Consider the following 25,479-nt stretch of genomic DNA (forward strand, 5'->3'; position numbering starts at 1 on the left):
GACAACAGTACTTAATGACTTTATTAATAATATGATTTCAAAATAAAAAATAACATTAAAATAACATGTTTTGTCCTCGTTAACAACTTGCATCATACGGCCACATGGTGGCATTGTAATGCCAAGTTCTTCTTTTTAAAAATACCAAATTGTTCTTCTGCCATCCAGTTCATTTGTTCTGCCCCGTCGGTTGTAGCTTTGACCACATATATGGAACACGTTTCCACCCTCCCACCCCCCCAGTTGTTGTTTTTTTTTTTTTTTTTTTAAATCAAACCTTTATAAATACAGGCAACCCGGTCCCCTTGTCACAGACACATTATGACACTACTGACACAGGAAACACCCCGTCTGCACATGCCCCCTCCCGCCCCCCGCCACACATTTGCAAGGAACCATTTCGCTCTATATTTTCGCTTTTTCCTCGTCCTCTAAAGATCCACACAGTAGATAATCTACCTTTGCTGTATTATACACATATTATATATAATATAGTCTCAGCTGAAACGCTCCACTCTCACAGTCCTGCTCGTAGAGTTGCAAAGTGAAAAGGGCCACTGGTGTTTCTCCCTCCTTCGTCTTCCCATTTCAATTTTGATTCTGTCCCACAATGTCTAGCTTAACGCTGAAGTGTTGCATCTGATACAAGCTTTACTTCTGAGAAATCAGGTTGTATTTGGGGCTGCATGGGGGCTCGGTTGTTAGCGCTGCCGTCTCACAGCTAGAAGAACTCGTGCATGTGTGTGTTCTCAGACTTCCTCCTACAGTCCAAATCCATGCTGAGATAACTGGTGATTCTAAACTGTGCGTAGGTATGAATGTGAGTGTGTTGGGTTGTCTGTCACCATGTGTAGCCCTGTGATGGACCGGTGACCTGTCCAGGGTGAACTCTACTTTCACTCTTGGATAGATAAAGGATGGATGATAGGATGGGCGAGTCTTTGCTCTGCTGTCATGAGGAAGAAGCAAGTGAGAGTCCATGAGAGTTGCCAACACATTCAAGTGCTTAATTGTTGTAATTTTTAAAAAATAATCAAGCTGCAGTTTGTATTATGGTTTACTCAACACTCTTAGATTCACAGCTTGTTGACCGGATGTTTCTTGTTGCAATGCACCGTGGAAGTCGCAGTTAATTAACCAGATGTGTTCTAAGATAGTCAGGAATCTACTGAGCCAAGAAACGTTCAGACCGTCGCTCTCTATGGGAATAACAAATGGCACTTTCACTTCCAAAACAGCTGCCCTCACTTTGCAACTCTGTTTCCTATGATGTGTTTCTTCAGGCTCAAGTTATCCTAACTCAACAAAATTAGGAGAAGGTGACGGTTTCTGTTTGGGTACAGACTTCTATGAAAGTGAACAAAAGAAAATCTCAAATCAAACCCAGACATGACACAGAAAATGAACAGTTTTCAGTTCCCTGAACCAGAGTGTGGACTCCTCATGTCCTCCTCTGGGTCCAGTTGTTTGTACTCAAAGCAGAGGGTGACGACAAAGTTAAGCTCATCCAGCAAACATTTTGTAACACCTGCTTCTCGGTGTTCAGCTGTCATCAGAATCATGATACACAAAAAAACATACAGGGAACATCCCCCATAACAACATTTTATGCCTAAAATAGATTCAACAGGCATGTTTGTTTGCGAATAATAGTGACAAGACATGCCAAAATAAAGACAATTAAATAACAAAAACAAAACAAAACAAAAAAAGTTGGCAAAGAAAAAAATCAATTCATATTGTATTGCATGTAAATATTGTATAAAATCCTTAAAAATACAGTTTAGGTAACTACTTAAGTACTGAAGTCATCACAGCCAAAAGTGCAGAGGTCCATAAATAAAACATTGACTGTGGGTAGACAGTGGGGCTTCTCCCACCTAACTCCCCCTCTCCGTCACCACCACAAGGGACTGAATGAGTGCCTGGTCGAAGGTCAGAGTTCATGAACTAGGACTTACAAGTTCCCACATCGGTGCACAGAGAAGAGGACAGAAAGGAAAGTTGTTCTTTTTATGTTCTCTCCTATCGCTGACAAACACACTCGCAGATGCACAAACGTCACTCACACGGTTGCAAAGTTCATTCTCAGTAATCACGGCCTGAAGTTCTGTTGACGGAGGCACACCTTGAGAAAATGAAGGCGGCACAAGGGGGGGAGGGAAGAAGGGAGGGCGGGAGGGGGTTACTGTAGGGCACATAAGGCGGCGTGGATCCAGGTATTCTTTTGTTTTTTTTTTTCTTTCTGAGACGCATTTTTCCGTCCTCAGATGGCGTTTTACAGTAAGGGCAGAGGGAGTGCGTACGTGTCGCTGAGCCAGGCAGGCAACAGAAAAAAGAGAGCCAAGTATTAAAGCTATCGAAGCGTCAGAATAAAAACACTGTCGGCAGGAAGAGAACAGAAGAGGAGGCGAGGGAGGCAGGGAGGGGATCGCTCACTGAAGGACTGTCCCACAGCTGCTGTTGTGTGTCTGCATGAAGCCTAGAGGGGCCACAGGAACTAACACATCAGGGGCCTGAATCAAGAAGCAACTTCACTTGGCTTTCAAGTTTTTTGTGGCTTTAGAAAACCTGGCGATCCTGGAAACTGGTCTCACAAAACCGGCTGTCGGCTCCGTTTCCCCACCAGAGTGGACACAAGTTTGTTTTAAAAGAATCGGCTAATCACAACTGAGTAGTGTCACTAATATCTGATAAAACTGATGATCCCTGCAAAGAGGATTCAGTGCAGTAGCAGAACAAAATCAGTGAGTAAAAAACATAGAAAAAACATTAAAACAACTGACATACATTAAATATAGAGATCATAAAAAGTAAACAATAATAGTTGAATAACTCAGTAATCAAACACTAAATGTCATAAGCTGCACTTAGAGAGAGAGTAATAGATTGTACGTTTCACTCCATTATCATGAGAAAGTGAAAATGATTTGTGCTTCCGTTTCATTACTAACAATAAAGAATTATATTTTTGTCAGGAAAAACGACAGTTTCGGCTGCAAAAATCTACAGAAGTCATCTGTATACAGTATAGTTTGGCAAAAGAAATGTTAGAGTTCAGCTCATTACAGCTGACAGGTGTCCATTTGAACAGTTACACCTGAAACAGTTTGGTTCAGTTTAGTTGCACTTGTACTAAAGCACCGTGTAACATCCACTAAATTAGATGTAATACCAACTACAACACCAGCTAACTCTGGTAAAACTAGCCTAATCGTGGGGTTCAGTCAGTATTTATTGACTACCTTTAAATCTTTTGGTAATAAAATGTGACATAAGTGTGATAATGCACTCTGACAGTTTAAAAAAGGAGAGTAGAAATGACAAACTCACTGTGGAGAGATTCATCATCCAATTGGGCACTTCTTTATATTTAAGATCGTAACTTTTAGGTTAAAAAGACAATGTTGACTAAGTCCCTACTTGTTCCTCTACGCTGCAGTACGAGATCATTAATGTAAAATAAACTACAACTCTTCAAGTCAAATGTTTTCAGTGCGGTTAAATATAACTGTTTGTCATCAGATAAATGAAGTAACTAAAGATATGTTTGGAAACAGTGTCCACCACTCTGCACTGACAAGTCTGTTTACTTATAGGTTGTGTGTAGCACAATAAATATTAGCCAAAACTGTAATTATCAGATTATTAAAGCTTTAAAAAATCCAGCATCAGTCGGGCTTCGCTAGAAAAGGCATTAAATATTGTTTTCAAAAGCAGATAACTGGTTTTCCTACTAACATGTCTTAAATGTTTGATATAGCCAGTGTGTAAATCCAAGTGAATCTACTGATGTGTACAATTAATGTATCATTATTAATAAACCAGCGTATGCTCACTGATCTAAATGAGGCAGCTTTGGGAGACCGTCAGCCAGTTGGAGTTATCTCTCCTACTAATGTCACTTCATGATGCAGGCCCCTGGGAAATACATTTCAAACATTTAAGGAAAAAACACAAGTGTTTTACTTCAGCTTATTGTTCTGCCTACATGCCGATTACTGATGCTCTTCAAGTGACAGGTGACTTGGTATCAAACGCTCCATCATTAGTTCAAATACTCCAAACCGCTTGAAGAGGGAACCCGGACCCTATTCAACAACAACAACGCTCTCACAAAACAAACAACACAGCTGAAGCAACTGTTACTAGAGCTAATTAATGTGAGAAACTACCACACAGTCATCTGACGCTTCCTCTTTAAAAAAAACACTGAACCTAATCTCAGAGAGCAAGAGCAGAAAAACATGACCGCCATGAATGGAAAAATAGTCATCTGAGAAGTTCTAGAGAGTCTGAACGACAGAAGTGTTATTGATAAAAGGACAACAACCTACAAAGACACTGGAAAGGAGAAGCAGGGATGGAAGCCATTAAGACAATACTGGATATTCAGGCATCCCAATTAACACTTGTTTCCCCGAGGAGGGGGGTATGTAAGGGGGGTGGTCTTCAATCTGTGTGGGCACGACTAATACCCCCCCTCACACTGCAAGTCGCAGAAAAAGGCACTAGAGTGGGGCTGTTGCTAGCCGTAGAAAAGTAAAAGCGATATACATTCACAGGTTATCTTAACCGCAATCTGGGAATAAATACACAAAATGCACTTGTAGAAAAATAAAATGTAAAAAAGCGTGGCCCCTTATTTTTTTTTCTCTTATTTTGGATTCTGGGAGACAAGTATGGCTACGTTTTCACGGCTTTTTTAAATCCCCCACCCCACCCTACCCTCCCCACCACTTAGAAGGCAATTCAGGAGTGATCCTCCACTGCTCTGGCCGCGAGCAGTCGAGCCCTTTCATGCACGCCAATACGGGAATGGGGGGGCGCAGGGACGGGAGGGAAGGAGCGAGGGGCCTTCAGTGGGAAGGGGAGGGGGAGCTGTTGGTAGGAGGTCAAGGCTCAGCTTTCAGTGCGAGGAAGTGGAGGGGAAAACTCAACAGAACATGTGTTTTCAGATGTTCGGACAACAGAAAAACCTCACCCGAAACAGAGTCTCACGCACACACACACAGCACACGTCTCAGTGTCTTCATGTACAGTGTTAAGTGGAAGGACGTAGGAAGCAAACATCATGTGAGTCTGGGTACCGCTTCACTTTAACCCCCCATTTATCATTTCTAAGCACTGCCAAACGTTTGAAAACTGGTTTATAACACTTGCCTGCAAACAAACTCCCCTAAAAAGAAGAACGGTCTCTACTCCACTACATTGCCCTTAATGATGTGTTCAGAGAGCAGCCTCCACTTCTGTGCCCACATGAGGAATTAAAGGGTCACATCCAGGTCACGCTGTCCAGCTCTCTTTATTAACTCGTTACACATCCTTTGGGGCATTTCACTTCATGTGAACGCAGTGCAGCCCTTTGAATATCTTCCTGGAGAGAATGGGTGTTCGCTTATCCTCGGATTTAAACGATATCCAGGCACAAAACCTGTAACGCGGCCAAGAATCGGCGCCGTCACAGATGATGAGCAGCTAAGAGACAATATAAAAAAAAAAGCACTTTGGCCAAATCCTGACATGACAGCGTGAGTATCGGACTGAAGAAAAGCTATACAAATGTCAGATTTACGTTCCGCTTTATTGTTATTTTTAGGTTTTAGTATCTCCAGGAAACGGACAACAGATGGAGCACTGTGACAGCAGGTTTGTCTCCGCAAAAAGACTTTCTCAGTTCTATTTCTGGCCAATACGTTACATTTATAAACACACGTCCGTTTAAACTGTATTATAGTGTTATAAGCCATTTCTTCAATGATTATAACTGTTAATGCTAAATAGGGGGGCTAAAAGAGCAAAGTGCTACCTGAACCTGTATTCATTGGCGTGTGTGCGTGCTTGGGAAAGGGATGAAACGGGCTGTTGTTTGTGCTCGAGCTTCACAAACAAAGAGAAGTCAGTAACCACAAAGACAGCATCTCCTCTCAAACCTCAGCAGTGCTCGCACACACACACACACACACACACACGGAAAACACACACGACTCGAGAGTATGTCGGGAGAGAAATGAGCTCCAGCTGACAACAGGGGGGAGGGAAGTGGAGTGTTCTGCCGAGTAAGGAGTGTGCATGTGAAGGGGGAGGAAGAAGAGGAGGAGGAGGAGGAGGAGGAGGAGGAGGAGGAGGAGGTTGGGAAGTATTAGGTTTGCGAAGGCAGGAGCAATATGAGTGCAGGGGGGCGGAGGAGGGGGTGTGGGGTGAATTCCACAGCTCTGCACAGACTCAAGACAAGAGATGTGTAGTGAAAATCCTGACTGTAGATGGAGTTCAGCTGCTCCGGCGCTCCCTCCCACACCTCCTCCTCCTCCTCCTCCTCCTCCTCCTCCAGTTTTCTCCCCGGCGTCGCGTGAAGGTGGACTTGTGTCTCAGTGTGTGCTTGCGTTTGTTTGTGTGTTTCTGTTTGTGTGGTAGTTGTTCGATGGTTCAGTCAGGCCTGTGAAAGGGCTGCGACGGATGTGGCTGCTCGTCTCCTCCTTAAAGAGCAGAGGTGAGGCTACCTCCGCCGCCGCCGCCATCCACACGCCGGCCTCCACTTCCTGTCACGTGGCCGTCGCCTCCAGGTAGCTCTGTAGTTTGCGGACGGTGGACTCGTCCAGTGAAAAGAGGTCAAAGTCAAAGGTGGTGTTGGTCACGTTGAAGTGGCCCGTCTCCTCGATCAGGTTGACAATCTGGCAGAGAGGGAAATTAATTAAAGTCACTCTAAACACGTTAATCTTTTGGGAAAATTCTAAAATATTTAAATTTTGTTGTGGTAAACAAACTCTGCATCGAGTTTAGAAAATGGAAGTCACCAGATTTATGGTGTACACTTTCTCAAATACACAAAAGTGGCTTCTCAGTTCTGCACACTTAAACACAAAACATGGCCTGATGGGCATCAAAATGAAAAACAACGGTGCGAGCACACACCTGCTGGAGGACGTTACGCTCTCTTAATGCCATCAGTCTGCGGTGGAGGTCCACCAATTCTTCTGTGTAGGCCTGTAGGGTTTAGGGAGGAGATTAAAGAAGACTGTGAACAAGAGAGTTCAGAAATGTAAGGAAATGAGGGAGTCAAATTTCAGTGGGTGAAATGTTCTCCTCTGTTGCTTTTCTTACTGAAGGGTCGCTGTACGCTGCTGCAAAATCGTACATCTAGACATAAGCATTTGGCCTGTTCTTATCTGAATCTGGAGATCTTGAGGTTGACCAATAATTTGGAGTGAAGCTGCCTTGATTTAGTCAAAGGGGTTTCATATGCTGTTCTTTATAATATTACATACAGAATCTTGGAGACGTTCAGATGTTTAGATTATTATCTGTCATGCTGTATCGTCAGGGAGGTGCCTGAGCAGCCCTACATTCATTCTGCAGCAGAACAATGAGCCCACACACACAGCCGATTCCATCCATCCATCCATTCTCTATACACCGCTTTATCCTCACTAGGGTCGCGGGGGGTGCTGGAGCCTATCCCAGCTGACTCGGGCGAAGGCAGGGGACACCCTGGACAGGTCACCAGTCTGTTGCAGGGCTACATATACAGACAAACAATCACACTCACATTCACACCTACGGACAATTTCGAGTCATCAATTAACCTCAGCATATTTTTGGACTGTGGGAGGAAGCCGGAGTGCCTGGAGGAAACCCACGCATGCACAGGGAGAACATGCAAACTCCATGCAGAAAGATCCCAGGCTGGGAATTGAACCGGGGATCTTGTTGCTGCAAGGCGAAAGTGCTAACCACTACTCCACTGTGCAGCCCCAGCCAATGTCATAAAGAGCTTAAAACCAGGAAAAACAAGGAGTCCTGCAACAGACGGACTGAACCCCACAGAGCTCTGATCTCAGCATCAGGAGTCTGGTTCAGTCTGAGGCTGTTTTGAAGCAACAGAAGACACTGGCCTGAATCTACAGAATAACTGTTGCGACTCCTTTAAGGTGCTTGAAACAACACACTGGTAAAGCATCATGAAAAACTATGTTCTGTTAAATGAATACGGCTTAACTCAGGATTTTTTCTGAAGTGGACTTTTGCCTTTGTGTTTGGTCAGTGTGGGATTTAATCTTTTTGTTCCTCAGCACATGGTTTAATGTGAGAGTCTGCTAAAAGTACTTTAATTATCTCATTACAAAGAAGAAAGAAGGGATTTCTTTTCAAGGGTTTATAGGCCAGAGTCTGTAAGCACAGCTGCACTGGTCATTACTGCATCCTGAACTCATTAATGCACTTACTGAATGTTGGGGAAACGCTGCACGTGTGTGTGAAAGTTTAAACATAAAAAGTTTGATTTACCCTTCCTACCTTGTCGTATCCCTTCTTCATCACCTTCTCTGAGCGAAACGAGGAATCTGGACTCTTTCTGACTGACACCTGCAGAACAGAGATCAGAGAAGGAGAAAAAAAGGACAAAGGAGTAAAGGAAGAGGGATAATATCAGTACAGAGGCTGTGATGTGAGACCAGCAGACTCTCTGGGATGGTGATGACGGTTAATACAGGTGAAACGTAAGTGTGGAGCCTGACTATCTGCTGAAGCACTGTGGTTTTGATGCCTGTTTGCTAAATGGCTTTAGGCTATTATGTGCTGGGCAGGAGCCACGTGTTAAAAATACAGCAGGTCTTGAAATTCGTCTGAATCCTCTCTGCCAGCCTAATGCCTCACACTGTTAGTGTTTGATTTTGTTTTGACTGTTTTACTCACACATGGCTTTCTTAAACACACGCAACAATGTTCCCAAGCTAATTTTACTCACAAACCCACAAAGTTAAACAACATAATGCTTTAGGAAATTCCTGCTCATTTTGGCCAAGGAAACCAAACTCTTGTTTGACTGCGATAAAAAAAAAACATATCTGGATCTGATAATCACTTTTCCTGTGTTATAATAATACAAGACTATTAACAATACAATGAAAAAACACTGACATTTTAAAAATCTGCATAACGGCATAGTTGAATCTGATTACAGCTGGACTTAAATGAGCAAGACAAGAAGTGATAAACGGTGCTCAGTCTAATTCATACAACCGTAAATGACGGTTTTGCATGCAAATGACTTCGGCTCTTGTGAATACATGAGTGAAAGCATGCCGTAAAATGAGGTCTGTGTGACTCACTTTGTTATTGGAGGAGCTGTGTTTCTGTGGAGGCGGGGCGGGGTCTCGACTGGGGCGGTGCGAGCCGTCACTGCTGTCACTCTCGCTGTCCAGGCTGAGTCTGACAGGGGAACAGGGCGAGGTCAGAGGTCAGCCACACAGACTGACACACAGAGCACGTGGTCTTACTGCTTAGCATTGGATTTGGATGTGTGTATTTGAGGATATAGCAAGTGTAGTAAGAGAGTTTTATTCGCTCATTATCGTTCCATGAAGCAGACCCGACAAATTAAATTTCAGAAACATAAAAGTAAGCAATACTGTAAGATAGTTCATACTAGGCTGTTCATATGTGGCAGATTTCTCTCGCTCCCACTATCCCCTTTTCCCCACATTGAAATCCAGTAGTGTCGGTTGGCCAAAGCCACTTCATTTGCTTCTCATTTACAGCCACAAACACTGAACTGTTCTTGGAAAACACAAAGAAAGGACAGCTAGCACACATGAAGGGGAAAGTCACTGAATTTGACAAAAACTGTACTCAATTAGAATCGTTAACTCCACCTTCAAAAAATATTGTTTCCTTGTCTGAAAAAATAAACCCAAAAATTCAGCAAAAAAAAAATCCCCAAATTTCTGAAAATTTGCAAAACCTTCATAAATAAAATTCTAATAACTCCTTAAAAATCTTATTTTTTAAAAAATCCCCCAAATTTGGCACAAATTCTTGTAAATGTTTTCAAAAAATGAGTAAAAATCTTCCAAAAGAAATCCTAAAAATATCTAAAGTGATTACATATTTATATCAGTAAAACTTCTAATATTTTATTTAAGGACATTCACACAAAAAATCAACCAAAATCCAGCAAATTTCACTGGATTTTGGTTGATTGTTTTAATGAATGTTCATAAGAAACATTTTCAACATTTCTTTTTTCCCCAGCAAAAAATGTCCAAAGATTTCCCAAAAATGTTGAAAATGTGGACATCAGAAGTTTCACTGTGAAGATAGATATTTTTTCCTCACATTTTCAAACTTTAAAACGGGTCAATTTGACGGCAGATTGTGTGATGAATGCGTCATGAATTGTAGCACCAGAAGTTACAGCAAATACACAAAAACATAGATTCAAGTAGAAACTTACATTCATGTGTTTTCAGGCACATATTTATATGTGTATTAAAAAGATGCAGAACAGCAAGCAGGATTTGGCTGAGGTGGAACTGAAAACACACTTAGCCAACAAATCACAGTGTATATGAAGCATGTGACTTCAACATCCAGTCAAGCTGAAGAGGCAGCAGATGAAAGCTTCAGATGTGTGTGGAGAAGTAAGAAAGAGTTTGCCATGTTTCTTGAAATACTACATTAAAAAAAAACATAAATGCCATCATATGTCTCACATTGTTTTCATTTGTTTTGAGGTTTGACTGGCGTTCTTTTAAATACATCTTCTCATAGCAGTCGTCTTCTGCAAAGGTTTAACAGAACAATCCAATAGAGATTCTTAAAACCCAGAGATCAATCTTTGCATTTGCACCTTTCTCACTAGCCATTTTACGCCTCCACTAAATGTAGCATGTTGAGGATAATGATGGATGAAATATCTTTCTACATCTACATATATAAAAAGGTTATTTTAAGCTAAAAATGATGGTTTTAGTAGCGTCTTTGGGCTACGACGGTCTTGTAAACTGTGATGTGATTAGTCACTGTCTACTTGGACTCGCTGCACTTTAGAGGGCCGTCATAACTCAGGATGGTTGGCTGACTCTGGCTGTGTGTCTCGCAGCAAATCAAGAGGGACAGACTAAAAAAAGAAAGCGCACAATGATGTAAGCTCTGTTTGTTGTCGAGTTCATGGATTTGACGCCGTACATACTGTCCCTGCCGATATCACGATAATTTTTCGATCAAATGAATAATTGAGGAGACTTTCTGTCCTGTCTGCTCTCAGAATGATCATCTGGTACTGACAGTCTGTGATCAGCTGTATGAGATTGCCTTTTTTATTATACATTTTGATCTTTTATTACTGTCAACTGCTTTGCACATGTCGGTCTAAAAAAAGGTGTCTTGTTTTAGTCTTTTGCATTTGCCAAAGAAAATAATTCCTTGGTGACAGTTTTATGGTCGGGAACATTTTTTTTTTTTAAACTTTGAAGTACATCAGTTTTATACTCAACGGCAGTGCTGCTTTCTTGTTGAAGAAGAAGAGGTGTAAGTTCCAAGGATACATTCTAAACAGCTTTTTACGCAAAACTGGTATTCATCTGATCGAAGTGAAACATCAAACTTTAAACTGAATCGAAATAAATCAAAGCTAACGGACTCTGACTTCAAACAGAGTGATCAGTGCCAAAATCCATCATGTCTGCCAGAAGAATAAGTGACTCCAATGTAGACGTGGTGGCAGCATGAGTGTAAGACAAGAGTTTGAGGTAAATATTGTTTTTGCTGCAGCATTATGTAGCTCAGCAGTGTCTAAATATGTATAGATAACTGTTCCTCATTTCTTCACTGACTGGAATTTTCTCCATTTTATAGCAATATTAAATGGTAATATAGAAAAAAAAGAGGCATTGGGGAGACTGACCGAGAGTCGCGGTTGGGCGGGTTGGTCTTGATGGGCGTCTCTTCCTCTGAGCTGCTGTCGTCATCGTCCGACTCTTCTGACTGGATCTCCTCCACCATCGACCGCAGGGGGCCTGAGGGACGAGCACAGAGTTGTATGAGTTCTATTTTCTTTGACTAGACGTGTAAATCGTGTGCATCTGTCAAAATTTCAAACAACTCACAGCCCTCCTCTCCCAAATGAAAAACTTCAACATTAAAACTCGCTGAAAGAACAGCACCTTGCCCTTGTTTCTGTCCCGGCTCAAAGTCCGAGTCTGAACTGGAGTCAGAACTGGAGCTGGAGTTGGAAGGACTGGAGGGAGCCGACTGCTGTAAGAGGAGAAGACGAGGAAAATCAGATGGGCTCGTTAACCTGGAGTTCAACATCAACACATGAGGTAATTCATTCTGCTGTTATTTCTAAACCTATTTTTGGAAATTCCAAATTTAAGATCCAACATTTAGACTTAGCTCTCATTAGGGAAAAAATGATTACATTTCCATATACTGTGGATGTTCTGGTGTGGGGTAAACAGATTACAATGCAGAGATCTGTTGATAAAATGTTACTTGACTATTTCAAATCAATTATTAACAATTAAATTAGTCTGGGAGCAAAATTCTGAAACTTTTATTCATTTAAACGCCTCTTTCACAAGAAATAATTTCTATTCTTTGCAATAGTAAATCAAATATTTAACACTTTTCAACACACTACCTTGGAAATGGACAGGAACATCTAGCATCTTCATGCTTTTCAACAATTCAACATGTCAAACAATTCATCAAATAAATGAGAAAATAACTGACAGATTAAACTATATGTAAAATAATCATAATGTATAGTTCTATATGAAATAAAATAATTCTACCACTTCTAAAAGTCATTTTGGAGCATCTCTTTCACTTCTGAAAATGTGTCCTGTTTTCATATTCAGATGAAAGTTTGTGTCTTGTCTTCGTACCTCTGACTTGGAAGATGCTTCGTCCTCTGAATTCGACTCTTCTGACTCTGGGGGCTTCTTGGGCTCCTTCAGCTCCTGTGTGTCATTTTTGCCTTTGGCCCAGCGACCTTTCTCCTTTGGAGGTTTCTTCTCAGCGTAGGACTGGCTGGCTGCAGATGAGGAGGAGACACGTGGAGAAGCTCCTGTGAAGGCCCCACTGCCTGGACCTTTGGGCCCCTCGGAGCTGCCCTTCTTCTGCTTCTTCGCGCTGGGTTTGGGGGACTCCACCGTGGAGGGCCGTTTCCCCGGCGCTTTGGACTCGGCAGACCCTCCCCCGCCTCCTCCCCCTCCGCTCCCTGCCCCCCCTCCTTTGGGGGACATACCCTCCATCTTTGATTCCTTCAGGGTGAGCTTGGGCTCCTTGAAGGCAGCCTTGGGGAGAACCTTAACTTCATCTTTCACTTTGATCTCCGACGGCTTTTTCGAAGACGAGGATGAGGAAGAGGAAGGATCACGGCCACTCTTGCTGCTTCCATCTCTGTCGTTGTCTCCTTTTGATGTGGCTTTGCTCTCAGAGTCTTTTCGAGGCCGTTCACGGTGCTCCTTGGTCAGCTTGTGTGGTTTGGGTCCTTTGCTGCTGCCACTTCCCTCTTTGCTGGGTTCCTGGAGAGAGAAAACAACGGCCGGGTCATCACCACACTCAGCTGAAGGAGCTTTAACGTACAAGATACAGGCTCAGCTGCTCATCAAGGAGGCTTCATCAAGGAGTTTAAGTGCATTGTCACCTCCTCAGCTCCTACATCAGGCCTGGTGTGTAATGTAATGTAATCACACCATTTACTGTTAATGACAAGTTTAACTAAACACTTGGGTCACCGTAAATTGAAGCCAAAGTAACAACTGTCTCAGTAATTACTCTAAATAAAACTGCAAACAGAAAAACAGCTGTCGTGCAGCTTTGTAAGGTTAAAACTGAGGGACAGCACTGCTTTCAGCTACAGGCTAACATGAGAGTGAGGATACACTCACAGCATCAGCGCTAAAATGTTGGTGTTTAGCAGCTACACTACATACACTGTTGTACATCTGAGTGTACATTTACTAATTAGCAAAGCGATGTGAGGGTGACATTGATGGGAACGTCATTAGTTTAGCTGGCATCTGACCGTGATTAAAGTATCAGACAGCCTGAAAAATTAAGATAGGAGAGCTTGACTTTCCAAACAGACATTTTGACTCGTCACTCCTGGTAAAGCACAGAAATGATGCTCAGTTCACAAAAAGCCAGTGAAGCAGCACACACAAGAGTAGGATGTCTCAGAAGTGAAACGCAGTCATCGTGAGCTGTTGTGTAAGCTTTCACTGTTGTATTAGGTCAAATGTCTAATAAATGTAGAAATATTTCAGTATGGGTCAAAGCAGTGGATTGACCAACTGACAGAGATTGACATCTCTTGAACCACACAGCTGAGATGGCTAAAAAAAAAGCACAAACTATACATATAGAAATAAAAATACATGTCACCCCACACTGCTTCACAGATTAAATGGAGATAGGAGACAACTATGAACTACTGCACAGAGTGTGTAGATATGACAAACAAGAACTGAGCTGCATGTATGAGACTCTTAACTTGCAGGCTACCAATGAGTACATTTAAATTTACAATAAAAATCTGTTAAATGCGCAAACAAACCCACCACAGCGTCACAGGAGAAGTGTTTAACAGAACTCTGTGGCAGAATGTATATCCACACCAACCACCCACTCATCAGCAAACCGTTTTCTTTGGTTTTTAAACTGACTATTAAACATGATATACATATGTAAGAGCCTTTATTACACCACATAAGACTCGACTAGAAGACTGGAGAGAGCAGCCATGTGTGTTTCTGCAGAGGCGGCTCTCGCTGGCTTTTTCTAAGTCAGCAGATGGACACAGCTGGATGAAACCAAGTCCTCGTTCTGCCTCAATCTGGTGCTCAACACACACCCACTCATGCCACAGTAATAATGTGCCTCGAAGAAAACATGGATTTCTATGTGGAAATTAAGGGGAAATTTGGTTTACAGGAGTCATTATAGTCATTTACTGACAGCACAGCTTGAAGTTACCGTGCTAAACACTGAGGTAGGTCTTGAAGTTTTGTAAATTATCCAGAATCTGACTGTTTATAAAAAAACAACTTCAAAAGGAATCTCTAGAACAACAAACTTGTTGGTTGTATTATAATCTGAACCAAAGTTAATCAAGAGAAGAAAAGAACTATAAAAATTATAAGTGCTGTGAAAACCCAATCTTGCTTCATTTGAGGTAATGAAGACAACCCTGAGCAGGTCTGTAAACTGACAGAACAAATAAGGCAACTATGGAAAATGTGAAGTTTCCTGTTTTCTGCAGATATGTGCCCCATCCTGGCATACAGGGAGTCTGGAAAAATCCCCTATAAAGCTGCTAAAGATCTCCTGGTCATGACCAGAAGTCTAAAGAATGATGAAACAATTTATAAAATGTAATTTATTCATTAAATAATGGTACGCTGGTAGTGATGATAATTTTGTTGGACACTTAACTGACCTTTGACATATGAGAGGTCTTGGTCTTCTTGGGGTCTGAGAAGGCAGAGAGGGGGATGGTGGGGAGCATCGGGTAGTCCGGACTGGGTCTCGAAACAGCTTCAGCCCCCTCAGGTACCACCAATACCTGCAATGAAAGAGAGTTATAATATTTCTCTGTTCATGCTCAAAAGAAAGGAGAAGGAGCTGTTTTGAACCTTCCTGGATCCAGAAGTTAAAGTTCATTTTCCATGGAGACTGTGAGGTGAGTGTCAGCGGGAGAGTGGACAAAAAACTTGATCGGTGTCTCACTGGAAATGTGTTAGAAAACGTCTTCTTCATCAAATACACTTTTCTGCAGGTTTGATCAGGTTACATTTTAGACTGTTTCCGATCTTTTTAAACCCATTTTGAATGCAGTTTAGGATCAGTTCCACGTTCAAATTGAGGGAAAAAATATAAAGAAGAGCATTAGCCTTACTGTTTAATGTAGTATCCAATAAACTTAAATTCCCACTGTCAAAAATGGATTTTCTCCAGAGCTACAGTGTGTAAAGCCAGAGCACCTCACTTGCTAAATGTTGGCACAGATCAAAACACTATGAGCCGTCATAGCTGCCACTGATACCACAGAGGGGGATCTTTTGGTGACATGAATACAGAACAACACTGGATTACGTTTAATGTTTGCTGGTGGAGCTTTATGGCAACTTTATATTATTCTGACATACCATGCAACTCTAACGCCTTTATACCCAAAGTTCTTAATCTAAGTTAAGACGTGCTCCTCACTTCCAGCCTTCAAACTAATCTTTAACCTCTAAACTTTCTGTTCAGTAACCCAGAGTCACCACTGGCGTGAGCTGATAAATTCTTACCAGGCTGCATCGTGTGCGTTAGTGGTTATTGGTTCCATGTTGGTTTCATTTTCTGTTTTTGTTACAGCGTGACCTTGTTTTCTCAAATGCACTCTCTTTTAAAAACTGAAGGTCAAGACAAACTCCTAAAACTAATGCTTACTACATACCTAAATAATCTTCAATCAAAACTGTATTTTATAATATTTTTAGACTTTTTAACAACGTGGAGCAGCTCTGTAAACTGAAAAAGTAAAACCTGTATATATAATAGTTAATAGATACTAGATAATAGATAATAGATAAAACGTTAGGAGTATTTATTAGAAGACATGTTGAATTGCAGAATTCTATCATCAAAAGCGAGGGACAAGCTGTACCTTTAATTAATCAATGAATTTACTTTTATTTTGATATTTGCAGTATTTAGATTTTAATTATCCAGAACTCCTGTGGTTCTATGTGAAGTAACAGTGACAGGGCTTTGAATATCAAATATGGTGTAAATTTTCCTGGTTTTTATAAAATGGAGGTGTGATATGAAGACAGAAAGACATTTACTTCTTATGTGTGTGTGCTCCAAGCGTGAAGATAAATGTGTCCACCATCAAACAAAGAAAACATGAGACTTTTGCTAAAAATGTGAGGTTTATAACACCTTCTAATGACTCTTTACGGAAATAAAGACCTAACATGAGTAGATAAAATGAACTAAGGATAATTTGAAATATTAAAAGTGTCATCCAGAATGAATAAAAACACTTCATGTGGTAGGAGCTGCTATTGTCCACAGCGGTGTCTGCTATTGACCAAGTCATTTAGGCTGTAGTCAGTCACAGAGACAGTGACTCGGTGTGTCAGGCTGCCTCACCCCTCCAGCTTTGATGAGCTTTCTTCTGAATTCTTTGGTGGGGTTGTTGAAGGTGAGCTTCTCACAGCGCAGGTGGTTGACTGGTGGGTTGCCCTCCAAGTTAAGAAACAGGTCATAGTTGAAAAAGACTCTTTTTGGCTCCTCCTGAAGGAAGAGAAAAGGATGCAGGCTGTTTTAAATATCCTCTGACAGCAGGTGTGACACATTAATTTGTGTTTGTCCGCACTGCTGCTACCTCAATACATACACATTTCACAACAGATGATAACAGCTGAATGAAAGAACTATCATCCCGGAAGTCAATAAAGCAGACATAGCTGAAGGTGGCACACTGATAAGAAACATTCCTGAGAGAAGCTGCAGAGTTGTGAAGACGAGGAAAATGCATTAGGACGCTCTTGAGATATTTTATAGCCAAAACAGTGTTTCTGTAGTGAAATGATGGATTAATGCTTTGTGATTTTTAGCATCATCTTCACTGTTTTCTTGATTTTCCTGACAGATTTGTACATTGTACATAGGTTAAGTGCACAGAAAAGGAGGAAGGAGCCTTTTCTGGATGCAGTTCAGAAGTTTAACATTCTAAACAACTGCAGGAGTTGATGGTACACTAATGTGCACACACCTCTTAAGCACTGCCTGCATCTTGGAATGAGAGTAAAGTGGTTCTTTCTTTCATCATTATTTTAAATGGCTGACGTAGAATTATGCTTGCCATTATAAAAGAGTGTGCTCGTTTTATTGCTATCACTAACGGAGACTAAATGTCTCTACATAAGACAAGTGTTTTACTAACACAATCAAGCCTTCCGATTTACAAGAATAAGTACCTAACCTACTGAGGAGTGTATATTTAAAGCTTAATGCTAAACCGTTCTGAAAATATATCGGTGGATCAGAGGTTCCAAACCATCACTGCGATTGTGTGCACTTAAGTAATCTGATTACTCCCAGTTTTGGGCAGTAAATTGATTTTAAGTACATCAAGCAAAAGGGAAACTCAGTTTCCTTTATCAAGTTATGGAAATAATCTGATGAACACAGACGGATTCCTGCCGAAAAATACTGGTTTCACCTTGTAAACTGGATTCCCACGAGCATGTAAAGTTTAACATTATCTACTGTGGTCAGCTACTTTGACCTAATTCACCGTGTGAATGTGAGATTTTTTATTCCAAACAAGGTAATATTTACAGATGCAATGAAAATGGGCTGCCTGCAAAATTACTGGTTACTGATCATATTTAGATAGTTGGTATGTACCAGAAGTACTCCTTGCTCCTCTTGCTCCTGTTGAATAATGCTGTGTGGATCAGTCCAAGCCACTGTACTCTTCATACAAACAAGAGTCACGGCCGAGTACGGATGTTTTCCAGCACGTACAAACCATGAAGAGACATTTACTGAATTTGACAAAAAGTCTACAGGATCAGATTCACTCAGTCTACATATAAAATACCCTCTGGAGCAGCAGCTTCTTGTTTCAGAGAAAATCTTTGACTTTTTCTGCTCTTTCTGCTATTCTATTTATTTCTATTACCAGCTTAATGTGAAATTTCATGTTTGGGTCTCCTTAAATCTGAAATTATTTCAGTTCAGGGTTCATAAGTACTATCCACGTTTTTCCTGTTGAAAACTTCCTAATCCAACAGACACAACATTTTAAAAATCACAATGCAAAACTTTCATGACAAAGAAGCCTTAAGAGACAAAGTTAACGTTATGTTACACAATCATTACATGCCGTTCTCACCTTGTTCTTAAAGTAAACCTCGATAGGCATGAGGAATCCTGCGTAGCCCGACTCTTCCACTTTGTACGGAGGCTCCTTGCATACTGCAGACAGACAGACCCATAATGCTTTCATATTAACATAAAAATGCCGCTAATGGGGTACACTAAATTATGATCCACATTAACGATAAACAAACAAATTTCTCACGACACAAGGTAAAATTAAATCCGAAATGTCAAATAACAGCTTTAGCAAACCTTTCCATATTACCACAAAGGATAAATAACATACTGGTGAACATTTTACTCATAAAACAGAAGCTTATTATGTTGACAAAATCTGTCAAGAGTGTCAGGATAGCTGACACTGCTTCACCTACAAAATGAGGATCAGTGACACATCTAATAAAATTAGCCAAGCGTCTCAATTTTTTGTGAACACGGTGAGATATTTACAAGATGAAATATTCATTGTTTCAAATAATAAAAGAACCAGAGATTTAAAGATAAAATAGACTTAAAGATCTTTGTTATTTGGCCATTTTACTCATGTTCTGTTTGTGGAGGTGAGCTCTGCATTTGCTAACCTCACTTTGACCTTTTATAAACAACTTATTTTAAAATCGGACTAATTTCTCTCTATAAATGTCAAAAAGCAAAACACAAAACAAACTAAAAATTCCTCCCTCGATGTTTTCATTCAATTTTTTCCATTCATTTTTTGGGGTACTGAACATCTCACACTGTCTTTTGTACTTATTGTCTTTTACGCACGCCAAACTTGCAGAGAGCATGTGGTTGTGTTGACATGTTGTCACTCAGTCGTACCTCTCTTGGGTTTGGGGAAGCTCTCGTGCAGGCGGAAGACGACCTTCTCTACGAAGTGCTGAATGTCGCCGGTCTCTGGCCCTCGGACGAACACCATCCAGTCGTGAGTGAAGCCTTCTGATGTCACTTTCTTCCTCAGCTGAGCTCTGTGGCCCAACTCCAGTTTCACCTGCACTGTGCACTGAAAACAGACAGCAGAAACAAAAACATTAAACACTTACTGTGCATTACTACACAAGGCATGTATATGTAAGAGCATATATACAGAAAGAAACAACGAAATGTAAGGAACAGGAAGCAACAGATTTGTTCCAGTCAAGAAAGGGATGAAGTTCAGCTAAATTTTCCACACATCAGGGGTTTTCCAATCATGTTTTCTTAAAATAGAAACATTTAAAGGGAGATTTCCTACTTTTACTGGGTCTATATTATTGTGATCAGCATGACATTGCACATAAAACAAAACCTTCAATAATACTATGTAGACTATAAACACAACAAGAATTTTAGGGAATTTAGGTAATAATTTTAAGCAAAAATGCTAAAAATTTGGTTCCAAGTGGATCTTGCCTTTTCAAATAATTAAACAAATCTGTGGGTTTTTGAATGTTGATTAATTAGAACATGTGAAGACACTAAATTTGGTCCTTTTTCACGCTTCTAAAGTCTGATGAGTTCTTACAGAGCAGCTCTGATCACAGTTGAAACAGTTGAAACAACCCATTGATGAAATGAAACCAATCCATTAGTCTGCAAGTATTTTGATAAGTGATCCATTGCATAAGTTGCACGTTTGACTAAAAACAGGTAAAAATTTAACCTTTTCAGCTTCTTTAATGCAAGTATTTGTCATTTTTCTGTCTGCATCATCACAAACTGCAGATCTCTGGATTCTGGGCAAAACAAGACATCCAGAGACGTCACCTTGGCCTTCAGAAAACTGCTCACTTTGCACTGCTCTGTCATGTTACAGAATAAATGATAAATGGAGTAATCGATCAATCAGACTGATCGATAGTGAAAATGATTGCAAGTCTGAGCTCTGTGCTACTGAATTCATCCTGGTCAGAGGCGGTGATGAATCACAGCAGCATAGACACCTTGCAAACTGAGGTAGCTTATGAAATAAACATAAGCAAAGCCAGTGGTGAGATTAATCCAAGGGGCCATTATTCATTGGTTCCTGATTCCACCTTGAACAAAAACCTCTGAATCTCTGCTTTGAATGGAAGGACTTGATACTCAAGAGGAGAAGGCCCGGAGAAACACAAAGATGGGCTGGTGTCGGGACGCTCCCAGTGGAATGGGAGTGATTAGCCGCGCAGGCCGACAGATCTCAAAGGGTTTGTCCAGAAGAGGGCCACGTTGTTGGCCTACCTCTGTCTGCCAAGAACAATGACAGCAGCGGGCCACGCAAACGACACTGTGCTGATGGTGGCTGGCCCACAGAAGAGGCTAAGTGAAGAGGTTATGGAGATCGAGTGCAGAAAGGAACGAAGGGTGGGGGGTGGTGGTGAGGAGCGGTGGGGGACAGAAAGGCACTTTATGTCCGGGGGTGGGGGGGACTGAAGAATGTGGGGATTTGGCCCCCGCACCGAACAGCTCGTGAACTGGGACTGAGTGGGGGGATTAGTGGGGACAGGATTGAGATGAGCTGGTCTGGCACTCTCCAGCTCACTCACTCTCTCACTCACACACACACACACACCTCCCTGCCTGGCACTCTGCCCGGCCATTCTGTGGCAGTAATGCCCTTAAACTCCAGACTCCACCACACCCACAGCGAGCAGCCGTGGAGTCCCTCCAATCAGCAGCACCCACTCCCGCTGAGGAGTCCGCAAAATCAGGAATGTGATAAGTAAAACATAAAAATCAGGACGACAACGAGCCAAGGAGGACGACAGCGACTCTGTGCCAGAAATGAAAAGGAAACAATGAACCCAAAGCACGAAAACACAAAGCTGGAATCACCCACAACCATTACCCAAATAATTCACCAATTAATTGAAACAGAAAATCACAGCAAATACGCTGACAACCGATCATTCCATTTGTCTCTAAAATGTGATTATTTGCTGGTTTCTTTGTCACACGCGATCGTAAACTGAACATCTTTTGGAAAGGGCAGGCTTGGAGACTGTAAATGTGTTTGTACACCACTATTTATAACAACATGTAGACTCAATTATTATTTTGGAAAAGAACCAACAGATCAACTGATTATGAAAAAATTAATTTGCAGCAGTCCTACATGAAATACCTCCCCAAAAAAAGAGCCCAAGAGGGAATGTAAGGCCGAGAAATTGGAGCTGAGACAATTAGCTGATTGTCAGAAAATTAATGAGCAACTGTTCTGATGACTGAATGACTGCTGGAGCCGTTTTTCAAGCAACAATACCTCATATTGACATACTGATAAAAATCAACTATGCAGCCTCTCTGTTTTGAGAATTTGCCGCTTTCTTTCAATGCATGTGACAGTAAACTAAGACTATTCAGATTCTGGACTGTTAGTTGGACAAATCCACATCATTACCGTTTTTTTTTTTTTTTGACATTTTAAAGATGAGAGGAAGAATCACTAAAGACAAAAGGTTCCTCAGCAGATTCATCAGTAATGAAAAAGAAATGTTTGTTGCCTCTACAGTGAAAATACTCGGGCTGCAACTAATGACGGTTTTCCATATCAATTAAGCTGCTAAATAAAAAAATGTCTGACTAAAAATCTAATATACAAATTGACAACAAAACAAAGCAGCAAAAATAAGCAAATTCTTATATTGCACACCATTAAAAGCAATTATTTGGCATTTTGCAGGGAAAATGTCAAATGATTAACACATCAAGAAAATCAAATTTTCTTTTTTTTGTCATACCACTAAATTAGGGTGGTAATTAACCACTACTGTTAATATCAACCAATCTGTAGAGAGATAATTATGAACAATTACTGCAGTCTAACTTCCACCGGCCCCTAAGCTTCCAGTGGACATGTTCAGACAGTTTGTTTTGTTCAACCAGCAGCTAAAATATCAAAGAACATTGCATTTACAATCATATAAAAAAACAGGGAAAACATTCAGTTTTTCTATTTGTGAAACTGAAAAGAGCAAATGTTTGGGATTTTCGCTATGAAAATGACTACAGTTGCTGATCAATTTTCTTTCAGTTGACTAAAAGTATTAGCTGACAAATCCATTCCACTTGAGAAAACACAGACGGCTACAGAATATTTAACTGCGACAGTCGTAAAATGAACTGAGTCAACCTGTCTGTGAAAACATGGAACAAAGTAGGAGGTTCAGAAGCATATGTCTCACAAAACTGACTGTAATGTCTACCAATAGTCTGACCGTATATAAACAACATAAAGGTGGGAACTAAAGGCATGAAATGAAAATAACACTGATGATGTAAGATGGAAAGTTATTGAGCTGTGTCAAACTGCCTGAAAACACTGGGGACACATCTAAAAAATAAAACAACAGTTAAGTTTCTCAACGATCCAGTTCTACCAATACAGGATGGACAGACAGACATGCGGCCACATATTTATTTAGCTAACTTCTATCAAACGCAAAGCATGGGTTAAAAAAACAAACAACACAAAGCTGCTAATATTGAAATGATGCATGCATGTCCCCTCTCGCTCTCTTTCTCACACAGTGCTTCAATTGAGGGGAAATACAAATTTTGGCAGACACACTGGCTCCCATGAAAACAATGAACTCCCAGCTGCCGTGTAAATAACACCCCTCATGACCATGTTAATCTCTTCCAGCTAATAAATGATTAAAATAAAAGTCAGAAAGTTTCCCTAAGAGAGGACACACACGGACAAGCAAGCTTGACAGCAGTTGTGTTTTGGTAAAGCTAAATCTTTCATTGTACAGAGCCTAACTATCTGCACGACGACACAAATAGAGGTGAAACAGTTACTTGTATTGGAAAGTGATCAATCCTGGAGAGCCACAGGGGACTCACAAACAGTCTATCTGCAGCACCCAAAGAAAACAAGTGAGTATTGGAAATAGGGTGTGTGAATGAGTGCAGAGATTATGAAAAGCTGCATGACAACTCATCCTGCCATCCCTTCTGCAGTGTTCATACACACAGCTCTGAACCCAACAAGAAAACAGAAAAGCTCTCAGTATTTGAACACAAAGCCATGACCCTACTTTACTTTACTGTACATGTATAAAGCAGGGTGACTAATCAGGCAGATATCCAGCTGTGTCATGATGCTGTAATGATGCAATTCATTAGTTTCAAATAAAGCATTTTCAAACTGAACCTGATTCTTGCTTGGGTCTGACAGATCTATTTAAAACTAATGCAGTCCAATCCAATAACTCTGCAACATAACATTTTAATGTTTGTTTTCATCAGTATGTCAAGGCGTAGTAATAGGAACACATTCTGGTGAAAATCAATACCACAAAAGGACCACAACCAGCCAAAGCAAACTATATAACCTTAATTTAGAGAGAACCAGACTTCATTATCTTAGCCATGTGCTCCCAATAAACTGACAACTGTTCATGTAGTATCTGTGTAATAAAGATTAAAATGTAATACGAATCCCTGAAATGTAACAAAGGTAACATGGATCAAAGATGCAAAACTACATTATGGCTTTAACTTGTAGCAGAAGGCTCCCTCTGGATGCACTTTCACAGATGTAGTTAAAACTTCAAAGAGGCCAGAGCTGAATGGAGAGACTAGTTCCAAGAAAGTGGCGGAGCCACTCTCCCTGGGTGTGTGTGGCCTAACCATCTGAAATATAGTCCTGAATAACCTCAGGCATTCAGAGAGCAACCCATTCTGAGGTAGAGTGTTCTTTACAGTTAGCAGATATGTAATTAGGTTTGCTCATTTTACTGTTTTCGGTAAAATAAATTATGTACCTTTTTATGATTACATAAATCTTAACTGTGAAAATCCATACATGTAATAGTATTAAATGCAAGTACACCATCTTGCAAGATTAAAGGTTTACAGACCAGTCCTTAAAATTATGTTTTACATTCGGGATTTTTCTACTGTGTAATGATCAGCAAATCTAAGGCTGGTCACCAGAACTGGATTCAAGTTCAGCATTTGCCACACAGGGAATCTGTCAGCTTTTCCACCATGCTGCATACATTTAGTCTGCAATCATGAATGTGGTGAGCATTAAACATTAACCAACTGTTGGTGAATAATGCAAACATTTTACAGAAGTTGTGCGCAGATTGTTGTAATTTAGCTCTGAATGTTAAGGTTTCAGGCCGCTGGCACTGGAGACAACACCCCGCCTCTCCAGCCCAACCTGGAGAGGACAAATCTTTTCCCCGGCGCCTTGTAGCGGCTCCTTAGCCTTTAGCCAACGGCCGACACTCTCCTGATAGGTACATTAGCTTAGCTTAGCTCCACAAAACCTCGACTTAAATTGGTCTTCGGCACGTTTAAAAATGTGCATGTGCAGTTTAAAGGCGGCAGAGCTGAATAAACACCAGGGGTAGATCTCTTTGTGTGCCTGGTTGTGGCTACAGCTATGCAGCGGTGCTGAATGGTGTGGTAGACTGAGGCTAGCTAGCGGTAAATACCGATGTATGAGTGCCCAGCTAGCATAGCTCCAGAGCCAAACAACTACGAGTTCATTAGCAGCAGGAGCATTTTTTTCTTCTGGCTAGCAGAACAGAGGATTCATTCCTGCCCTGCCAGCGCGCTGACTGCTGCCATTTTCACCATGAAAAGTTCATATTCCGTAAGGAGACACAAAAGCCACTGTACCTGGTTCTCCATGTTTCTCTGGCCTCAGTGATTGTTGTATTTATTTACAGCGGCGTTTGTGGAGCGTCTCCCCAGCCTCTGCTCCTCATTGTGTGTCAATCCAGCCCAGAAGCGGAAGGCAGACGGCTCCCCTCCCCTTCCAGACTGCTTCTGGCAGGCAACCAAAACAGAAAGCTCTCTCAGCCAATCGGTACGCGGGAAATTTAAGCA

General features: G+C 41.2%; 1 protein-coding gene across 2 annotated transcripts; it reads right to left on the reverse strand.

Moving 5' to 3' along the window:
• On the reverse strand, positions 1 to 25,404 carry mllt1a (MLLT1 super elongation complex subunit a). 2 transcript variants are annotated; one of them, XM_022201541.2, is made up of 12 exons: positions 25,270 to 25,404; positions 19,495 to 19,675; positions 18,686 to 18,768; positions 16,933 to 17,076; positions 15,227 to 15,352; positions 12,669 to 13,310; positions 11,943 to 12,033; positions 11,684 to 11,795; positions 9,108 to 9,207; positions 8,293 to 8,361; positions 6,913 to 6,984; positions 1 to 6,671 (listed from the first exon to the last, which is right to left on the reverse strand). In XM_022201541.2, the coding sequence occupies exons 1-12, from the start codon at positions 25,279 to 25,281 to the stop codon at positions 6,543 to 6,545; spliced, it is 1,761 nt and encodes a 586-aa protein (XP_022057233.2). In that variant the 5' UTR covers positions 25,282 to 25,404; the 3' UTR covers positions 1 to 6,542. The 2 variants fall into 2 exon arrangements, with proteins under 2 accessions (XP_022057233.2, XP_051803321.1); XM_051947361.1 differs by having other exon boundaries at positions 8,284 to 8,361.
• Positions 25,405 to 25,479: the final 75 nt, after the last annotated feature.

Source organism: Acanthochromis polyacanthus, chromosome 4, assembly GCF_021347895.1.
Source record: "Acanthochromis polyacanthus isolate Apoly-LR-REF ecotype Palm Island chromosome 4, KAUST_Apoly_ChrSc, whole genome shotgun sequence".
Taxonomy (NCBI): Eukaryota; Metazoa; Chordata; class Actinopteri; family Pomacentridae; genus Acanthochromis; species Acanthochromis polyacanthus.